Genomic DNA, 10,450 nt, shown 5'->3' with positions numbered 1-10,450 from the left:
GAAAAAATGAGAGCGACTAACAAGTTGACTGCGATGACACAGGTTGAAAAAATGGTCTAAAAAGCGACATAGAAAAATCTTAGTTTTCCACAAGTTTTATCTGGCTGTTTGTTCCAAAAAGCCTTCAACTATAGAGCAAATCGTAACAAAAACATGATGAGAGCAGAGATACCACAAGCCATTGGCACGGTTACCACCCAGGCGATTATAATGTTACGGAAGATCCGCCAGTCCACATTGTCCCGGGATCGAAAGCGTCCGACGGCAATGACCGAACCAACTTGACAGTGCGTAGTGGATACCGGTAGACCGAATTTGCTAGCAAGTAGCACAGTCAGGGCTGAACCGAGTTCGATGCACACGCCACTTGAGTGAACGAACAAATAGAAAGGTGAGGAACACATAGAAGGCGAATATATCTGATGACTGAAGACCAGCAAATGGCAGCTCACGCACCAGATAGTTATGAATGCCCACAAGAATAAAATTAGATCGCTTTTAGAACCGTCACAATATAACCAAAACCTCTAGAAGCATGAGAAGCGATGTGCTTTCAGGTTGGTCACGCCAAAACACGAGCTATTTCGAGCAGGGGTTGGCTCTGCCTCACGGTCAAATCCATCGGGTACGTCGTAAATTCTCCTCCATTTGATAAACAACCCATTAGACCCGTCCGAGAGGAGGTCGATCGAGAAAAGGGTCCATAACAGCATTTGCCGTCAGGCACTGGAATGATGCTAATTATACCCTTTCATCATGCAGACCACTTAAAACGCAATAAGTTATTTTGCCGGCAGAACGACATTTGAAAAGCGACGGTCCCAACGGAAGTAGATATAACATCAAGAGGTTACAGTGTCCAAGCATTATCTTAGGGAGGAAACACGCCATGCCGTAAGAGTGGAGAACAGTACTTGGGTATTTTGCTTTGGATTGATAGTACGTGGTACAGGATGGTGACTTGAACACCCTGAAGGACAGTCAGGTGTAGCCATGAATCACTGGAGGTACTCAGCATCTGGTATGGGACCAGCCTACTGGGAGACGAAGTTTCAGGTTTATGGCCTGGCGATTCTGAGCAGCACCAAGTGAACAGATGCTGGTGGTCAGGTCTAAAACCGCGACGAAATCGCCGGGGTAAGTTTGACCCATAGAGTTACGAATGGTGCACTATTTTGAAGAATGAAAACAAGTCGTTCGGAGGTAAATAAGTTAGATGTATCGATAAGTTCAGTACCCACTAGGTACCATGAACAGCTGTTGGAGACGCGATTCAGTGGTATTTGATAAGAACGTGTCGCTGGTGAGTTCATTTTCAACCGATCTGAGCCTAATTCACACGGCTTCTCTCAACTAGCACCTATAAATCACAGACACAGACGGAGAAAAAATTGAACCCAAAATCTAGCTAGCATGCAGTTAGACTTATTTTCCAGTCGGTTTCAAACACTGGCCAACCTTGTCCTTAAGTTTGTAATGCATTTCTCATAAGGTTGCTGAAAGTTCGTCGATTCAGCAACCTTATGAGTAGTTATTACAATAAATGCATGTATCGCGATATCTCGGATATCGTAGCGACTGAAGCATGAAGTGGCCTATTGCAGCACATTCAGTTGCCTGGAAACATCAGAAACGAGAGATTCAGCTGGGTTCCAGGTGAGTCTCCCGAAAAACCAAATTAGTTTGCAAATGAGTGTATTGTCTTTAAGTTAGTTGAACGAATGAAGATTCGCATATCAGACAAATTAATAAACGCTTCTACATCCATAAAGCGCATGCATTTTTCAAATGTTGTAAGTCGCCAGAGGGCAATCAGTCTTCTTGATTCACCATCACTATAATGCTCCAAATGAAACCAAGAATCGCTTTTCAAGCCTTTGCCAACTTACACCAAACAAACCTACCTGGAAGGGGTTATAACGGTGAGATCCTCTCCCAGTGTCTGAATGACTCGTCTTCCCCAGACCCACAGACCAATAGAGATACCGATGCCACCGTAGACCAGGATCCAGTAAGGATTGGCCATCTTGGAATTGACATCCTGCGTCACACCGATAATCCAAAGACCCATCAGTGGCCCGATGGCGTTGCTTGAAAGGAAGCGAAGAAGATATTTTTGCATCTAAACGCACCGGTTCGGTTGACAGTGAAGACAGAAAATACTTTCAGGGAAGGCTATTGATTCTTTTGTTGGAGAAGTGACGTAATCATCATTGCAAACAGGCTGAGTCGAGGCTAATCTGCAAATCAGTAAATTAGTGGACATGCTAAAAACGGCAAATGTAATTACTTGATGACATATATCGTACGACATCATTAGGGTTGGTTTTTCGGGTCATCCAGCGACAGTTAGCGTGTCAAGAAAAGGTATGACTGAAGCAGTTGACGGAACTAGGAATAATTAGAGAGGAGTTCATGCTTATTCAGGCAGACGGACAGTGAGCGTTTTGAAACTTTTCCGTCTGCTTACTAATATAGTAACTAAGTTAAGACTGCTTCCCGGTTCTTCACATATTCTTTTCATTCACAGTGGTAGACAATATTTTTGGACTGCAGAAAACACATTGACTATCGAGCGCTGTGACAGAAACCTGTGTCTACCCAGTGCTGCTCTGACAGTCACCTGTCCTAATATTCGCTATTTGCTATTCGCGCAGATGGGAATTTGGCACTAACCGGATTGATAGGAAAATGGGTTGGTGACAGTTCGAAAGAATATTGTGATTTGAAGAAGCTACATATTGTGAGTTATTTTGTTAAACACTCGAACGCTGTTTTCCATTTAGCTCTTGTCCATGGGAAGTCACCTAAACATACCCAAACCCAGGATTTCGTGAGATATTTTTACTACTGATTTTTTTTGAGTAGAAAAGTAGCAGCCATGGAACGGGTAAAATGCAAATAAACCTAATGTTGCTAGGTACCTGACATCATTTCCACCATGAGCGAACGAACCGAAGACCGAGGTGAGTATCTGTAGAAGCCAAAAAACTCTAGCTTCTGTTGGGCGATCCTTGACAAGTTCGCGACCTTCAGAATCCTCCTGGAAACAGATGAGTGGGTGTTGGACAGAACAGAACCAAATTAAACACATTTCATGCCGTAGTAGCCCAAAAAAGTAAATGATTCCCCTCTGTCCCAAAACGTTTTGCTTCTGAGTAATTTGTAAACTTGAAACCGTATTTGCTTAGCAGGTACATACACATACAGGTGTCATGCAAGGCAACTATGCAAGAACAAGCCACAGGTGTCCATTGAATTTCAGAGTTGTGTGCGCTAAAGGCAACAGAAGTGTAGGAGTTTAAAGTGCCCAAGTACGCAGGATGGAAAAAAGTTGCGGTTGCGAACATGTTCTAAAGCGTATAGTGCATTGTTTTGCTTTCAGGCGACTGTCGGTCGTCAAAGGACACAGCAGAATAATGAGGAACACAGACCGACACTGTCCACTTCGAAAAATTGGCGCCTGTCTCGGGGAACTGTTGGGAAATGGTCTGGTATGGCATCATATGCATCATCAGCAAATCGCTTTCGCAGTTCTCCTCGAAGTGTGATAGTTTCGGACAGCCGGATAATCACATGGGACACCAATGCTGTCGCGAGCGTCAATACTTTAGGAATTAAAACATAGCAATTACTCGCTGTGTCTCAGAGCAGAAAAGGCAATGGCTATCAGCACCAGACTAGACATTGGCACTGTCATTTAGCCAAGGGGTGCGTTATTTCGAACCGTTTTCTTCGGGGAAATGTTACACCAATGCACGTAGCCACAGAGCATGAAGGAGTGTTTTCAAACAACCATTAGTGTAAGATGAAGAAAGCTGTACTGTGGAAAGACAAAAGGATGAAACAAGGAAGGATACTCAACAAAGTTCGTCTTAGAATATTTTCTAACCTAGGTAGCCGGCTAGCATCAACAGTCGTATATTTTTATAAAGCTGCCATCCACTAGCGCAAAATCCGTGACTCTCCAGACGGAAAGGCATACACCAATGGAAAGCAACTGACAATTTGGACCCTGCACTCAAAGCACACTCAGTTAAACGCTCGCCCTTTTTGTATGGTGTGTATCCTCTAACTGGTCCGTACAAAATCAGCAGAGAATTCCACATGAGGAAGGGGGAAACTCCAGTTCGAAGATACCAGCTGGCGAAGCCACATCAGAATAGGGTTGGGTTTTTCAAACAAGGGTGATGAGGACACTAGTGCATAAAATCCCGTAATGTTTGGTCCACTTTGGCAACCCGTGCCAAAACGTAAAGCTATTGTATGCCAAAGACGCGGCCCAGGGTACCCAGTGAGTTTAAAGACTCCATTTTCCACGTAGTGGATCCATGTTTACGGATGTTTACAACGTTGTTTTGGCTCCAGGTGAAACACATTTCCGAATCTAGTGGCTCAACACGTGGTTCAATGGTGGCTTTCGGAGATGTTCACATCACTTGGCAAGTAGGAGTGAAATGTTCCCATTTTGAGTGCCATGTTACTGAATTCTAAGATCCAAGATGTCATTGTGGTTGCTGAAGATTTGAAGGTACAGTTGGATAGAATTGGTAGAGCAACTGAAGCTTAATTAATTGGCCGACATGGGTTGGATGATATAAGCAGGGACAACTTCAAAAGACTGCTTCAGCAATGTGATAGTCGCAAACAGTCCTGATGCAATACCGCTTTCCGGGGTAACGAAACCGTCTGGTGACGTGGTGTCCCTCAGCAGGTGCCAACCCTGGTCCTACATTGGCCACATCGTCATTCACACATCGCATTCAAACTCTGCTTAGCCGTGATGCAACCGAACATGGCCCACGTACTACCTAGTGATTCAGGATTCAGATAAGCACGTCACAATGTTCTTCACCGAAGATTCAGTTTCAATGACCTGAAGTACTTTTTGAGTTCGCCGATGAATTATTCATGAGATCATTCCCATTTGAATCAGAAAAACGGGAACAAATTTGCAGTCGGACAATAGAAATGAAGTTACCTTCGAAACTGCGTGTGAAATATACCGGGATACTTATCGGTTTGATTCTATTCACGCACGACTATTCAACCTGCGGACACGTTCTCCTAAGAGAGCTCAGCAAGTACAGGCCCTAATGATACCACAGCGACACGGATATGACCACTGGATATTGAAATTGTTTTTATAATCAATTCAGGTCTCCATCGTTGAAATGCACATGTCAAGATTGCCGAAATGTCTTTGTCCTTGGTAGCTCTGGGTAGTCGGTTCCTTGATGCATCTTAACGCGTGTATTACAGCTTGCATTTAGTTTTTGTGAGCTAGCGTATGGGAAGGAGCCGTGGATACCACTCCCACTTTGTACATGTACATGTTTGGAGTTTAAATCCTTTGTTCACCTGATTGGAACATAAGTTACTGTGTAATGGTCAAGCTAAAAGCCTAAAAAATCCTCACAGATACTTCCGGTGTAAACCGTTTTGCCAAACAAAAAATATACGTTCCAACAATCGGGGCAGTATTGTTTCAAACAAACCGGGCGCACTAGACTGAAAGTCAAAATCCGAAAAGAAAAGAGTTAGGCACTTGCGGAGGCGATCTGCCATGGCTACTGATGAGGATTATGCAAAAGTGGAATGATCGATCTACATGAAATTGGACCATAACTAATACGCTGGATTCATGCAAACGCCGAAGCAATTTTGTTTCGAACGCCAACGGTTTTTCCCCCGTCCTAGCGTTAGTCAGTACAACCACACAAACAGAAGAGTTTCGTCGGTTAGCAATTTAGGTCACAAAGCCTGAGCGTGCGCGCACACACACACAGAGAGACAAACGGTATGCACACGGATTCGGAAAGCAATTACTACTACCACCAAGGGTAGCAAGCGGACAAATAACACAGGAATAATATAGATGGGAAGACTTGTGACAGATTGTGAGGCAGTGATGGACCACCATTCGGACGGGTTCAAACGATTCGGCTTTTGGAATAACAAGTTTGATGAATATGCTGAGAGCGCGGAAATGCAGTGAACGGGGTGGGAAAATTCACATGGGTTGTGGAACAGTTTAGCTGCGGTTTTTTCAACGAGACGACTGCGTAAGGGAGGGCGACGGACGTCAATGAAGCACTGCTCTGTGACACCTCAAAAGATTGGCGACTTCAAAAAATGGACAGTATCTCTACTCGTGGATACCACCCCAAGTCCTATCGGTAGTATAGGTCGTAGATTAAAGCTGGTGCTTTTGAGTGTTCTGCTAAGTGGACTCCAACGTGTGGTTTAGTGGCGCCTGTCTACTAATTTGTATTTTGGTTGTATGGCGCATGAGGATGGTCACCATGTTTGGCTCCAAGGGCAAGATAGATAGCTTCTGTTACTGGATTCCTTGTTGTAACAGTTATTTCCGGTAACTATTCATTCCTCCGGTGGGACCTAGTTTCCCGGCGAGAACATAGAAGCTGTAATCGTGGCACAGACATTTTCAACGTTTGATTTGTCGATTGATTTAACCGGGTCCCAAGATCCCCTATTCCTGGCACTCAATGAGTTCAACGCTTCCTAATAAAGTTTGAAATTTGAATCCATGCTTGTGAAACCCGCGGGCGTTTTTGTTGATCTCAGTTTGTCCAGCCAATTCGATCTAGTCTGATTTAAGGTTTCACTTCTCGTGATTTACTCTCAAAAGCAATCACCGGGTTTGCAGACGATAACCACAAACTGACCAATTCTGCCTGACCTGCAGCTAACTGACTGACTAGGGGCCAGAATAAAGAGAGTGAAAAATTGTTTAAGGTCCTAAGCCGACAGAATTTCACACAGTCTTCCAGTACCACTTACTGCGAATAGGGGCGCTGAAATATACTCACCAACACAGGCATGACAAAAGTAGTCAATGAGGTTTACGTTATTGAGGCCTGTTTGCCATATGCACGTGTGCACGACATTGGCTTATGATGAAACCGATCAGAAACGGTCCCTCTGGTGGGGTGAAAGCCATAGACAGGGCTATAACAAGACATTTGCACATGAATTGAAAACGTTTCAGAATTTATTTTTGGAGAGCAAAATTATAGTTGGTGGCCGTAATTTTTTATGATAACTTTTGTCATCCTTTGTATTACAGAGCTCTGATTCACGCCAGCACCGGCTGCCTAGTATCGCCATCGACTGTTGTGGAGGGGTTGTCTATCCGGAATACTTTTGTTCGCCTGTTTTGCAATAAACTTCGTTGACGTAACGCAAAATTCAGGTCTGGTAGCGTGGACAGCGGAAAGCACTCACCTCCCCAATGGCCGGCAGTGAAGGTTGAGCTAGTACCCCTCGTTTGGTAATTGACAACATATGATCGGTCGAGTCTGATGGCATGGAAGTACAGTAGGCGTTAAACTGATTTCCATTCGGTTGAGTTTGCATGTTCGCCAGTTCAACTGGTTCAACTTCAAAAGCTTTTCGAAAAAGGGATGCGGAGAAAAACGGTCATAGGTTACAGCAAAAAATGATGAATTTCTGATCTTCAAAACATAACTCAGAAATTTCGCTTTCGTTTCTAGCTCGAAACGTTTGGACTAAAAATGTGAGTCAGGTGAACGTTTTCCGCTGCAATGAATGAGAATCCTTATGAATCAAAGTCAAACAAACGGGATTACAGCGAAAAAGCCTGCGGGGAGCTACTTGATCCATTGATTCCTGAAACTTGACATGCTAGCGGTCAGATGAGTCAACGAACAAAAGTGCCCATGAGAAACTGTTACAGGATGAAAAAGAACTGGTCATTCCGGAACGTTGGAATATAATATTGGTCGATAAAAAGCCGAGCGTATATGTCTTGATTTTGAATGCATTAACACATGGGTTTTTGAAGCTTGACAACCCTGAATAGCCGGAACTTGATTGAAGACGAATCAAAGAAATAAGCGGGAAACAGTTGGCTTGACCTTGAGGCCGTTATTCCCCGTATTGGAGGGGTGCAAAGGATTGTTGAGAATGGTTTGCATGGTTTGTTCCTAATTTGGTGTGCAACGGTGGAGAGATTAGGGTAGGTTAACCAACCGTTTACCACTTCTTAGCACAACTCATGTTTTTACCTCCAGCCAGATGGCTCAGTGGTTAAGGCGCGAACTCACTGACTGGAAGGTCCATGCTTTGAGCCCGACCCCGACATATCGACCGCTCTTGTCTAGGTTTGGGCAACTCGGATCTATCTCAGTCCTCGTGTTTCCCTCGGGTGGTATGGCAGCCAGGGACCGAAAAAATGTTACAGCCAAAAAGGTTATTAGTTCTTATCAACTCAGCTCCAGCAGCTTGTTTCTATTCGTTTGATTGTTTTCTCTAACTGCTTCGAAATTTCATCATGACAACCCCAAATTCCAGTTATTCTTCAAAGTAAACTACCAATAAGAACAAAGTTTTTCATTCTATGCCTGAAGGGAAACCGCAAACAACATCCTGGCTTGCCGGGACACTTGTAGTCCATACGGGTGAGTTGTTTTTCTTCCTAAGGTATCGCTTCGGTAGAATGCAATCATAGGTGTCTGTTGATGTTGAGCTCTAACTGGACATTAGTAATGTGCCCAAACAGAGAGTTTGTCGTTTTTACTAGTGTTTCAGGTGCCGGTGAGCCTTTCTCTTAGATGAATGAAGTGTGGGTTGAACTTTGTACAAATGGTGAAATAGCAAAAACAAACACTTTTTTGGGTGGCGTAAGCGTTAACAACTTTATCGAAATTACGAATGACTGTTCCCATTTTGTAGTACATACATATACCTACAACCAGTCTGCCTTTCTTAAAAAATTGTAGGTGATATGAATAGGACCACAGGAGATTTGTTCAAACACACTTCATGGGCACGCCAGACAGATTTGCGTCGTATCGAATGGATGACAAATGAACCGGTAGCAATCGTACAATAGTTATGTGGCAGCAAACCGATACAGTTATCGAAAGTAACCATTAAACGCCACATAAAAGAAGTACTAAGTGTCCCTGTTAAACTAACTGTATGATAAATTCACGGAAGGCCTCCCTATGGGATACTTAACCAGGGAACCTTGTCACTGCAAAAAGATTACTAAAAAACACGAGCGAGATGTGTACTTTTGTTTATCTTTCAGTGAATGGACGCACTCGTAGTTTCGCGTGATACAGTGAAACGCATTGTATTGAAATTCGGGCTACAGGCATGTTCGGAAGGACATATCTCATGGGAAGGTTGCGATACACCTCACATATAACAGCTGTTCCCAGGCACGTGTTTTCTCACCAACTGTTTCTTTTTGGAGGGCTGCAACATTTTCGAAGCATCGCGGTGGTCCGTAGGATAGTAAAGCTGGGTTTATCAATGGGGCAGGACAACATATACACAGGGCTTCAGTTGAATATCGGTGCACGAGAAGGACTCACTTCTAGAGACAACTCTGCGAGCACCGGCAGACCGTACAACATGAGGAGGATTTGGGCATTCTTGGTCGCCTGTTGCCCGACCATCCGCAAGTCTATTCGCCGTATCACCGTGAGGTTTGACATGCGGGGTATTGGTAATTCGATTTGAGCCAAATGCAACCTCTGGAATGGCTGCGTTATCTCGGAGGTCGTTGGTTTTCGGAGCTAGTTGTGACGGGGTCTCAACGGTCACGTCATTTTCCGGTTTGCCTTTTCGTTTTCGTTTACATTTTCGGCAAAACATCTCCAGTCTGTGACAACCACAGGCAATGTACATTTTGTCCAAAATCCCCGGTCCGGCGTTATCACCGGCTGAACAGAATGAGAGGAGGAATGAGGAAAGAAAATAGGTTAGTTAAGGGAGGCATTCTCTAGTTGCTCATTGATGATGATCGATTTTTGACAGTTTTTTGTGTGATTAGATCATCTTTTCAAAAAATCAGCTGCAGTTATATGTGTAATGTAATATTGTCGATTGAAAAATTTGAGGTCCTATGAATTGCAGTAATCAAAGCCGACAGGACAAAACACTAGAACGGACTATTTGCCACATTCCATTTAGGCTCTCTATTATCTAGTTCACTGAAGCAGCCGAATTTGTTTTTAAAAAAATGGTCGAGAGTTCAGACAATAATAGTGGTAACGTTGACATGGAGCCCAGTGTTTGTGGTAACGGTCTGTAGTTCGTTCACTGAGTTTTTTATTGGAGCAAAACGGTTTATGACTGATCCCAGAGAAACCCTTTTCTATTTCTACGGTTATCAACGTGGATGCGCTATGAAGTTGACGAATCCAGTATGTTGCCATAAATTCAAGAGTGGCGACGATGGTGAGGAGACAAATAAACCACGTGCTGAAATGTTCAGAATATGAACTCAGAAGGAACGAACTGTGATTATTTTCTACTGATAATAATTGACCAAGAAATATCACATGGTCCTTTCGAGACTTGTGTGCCATGTGTTTGTCCACTGAGTTCACCTGATCATACAGTTTGTGGGCTTAGAATCTGTAAGTCCTATTGCCGAGACAGACCCCATACT

The 10,450-nt window shown here is 43.7% G+C and overlaps 1 protein-coding gene across 1 annotated transcript in view; it reads right to left on the bottom strand.

Annotated features, from left to right (window-relative positions):
• Position 1: 1 nt before the first annotated feature.
• Positions 2-10,450, bottom strand: part of T265_08906 (hypothetical protein) — a gene marked incomplete at both ends in the record, with an annotated part of 68,807 nt that continues 58,358 nt past the window's right edge. The window contains 5 exons of the mRNA XM_009174837.1: positions 2-366; positions 1,905-2,090; positions 2,925-3,043; positions 7,249-7,412; positions 9,369-9,719. Coding sequence (XP_009173101.1) covers positions 129-366; positions 1,905-2,090; positions 2,925-3,043; positions 7,249-7,412; positions 9,369-9,719 — 1,058 coding nt within the window. The remainder of the gene's footprint in view (positions 367-1,904; positions 2,091-2,924; positions 3,044-7,248; positions 7,413-9,368; positions 9,720-10,450) is intronic.

Source organism: Opisthorchis viverrini, assembly GCF_000715545.1.
Source record: "Opisthorchis viverrini unplaced genomic scaffold opera_v5_247, whole genome shotgun sequence".
Classification (NCBI taxonomy): domain Eukaryota; kingdom Metazoa; phylum Platyhelminthes; class Trematoda; order Opisthorchiida; family Opisthorchiidae; genus Opisthorchis; species Opisthorchis viverrini.
This window is presented reverse-complemented; position numbering and strand designations above follow the sequence as displayed.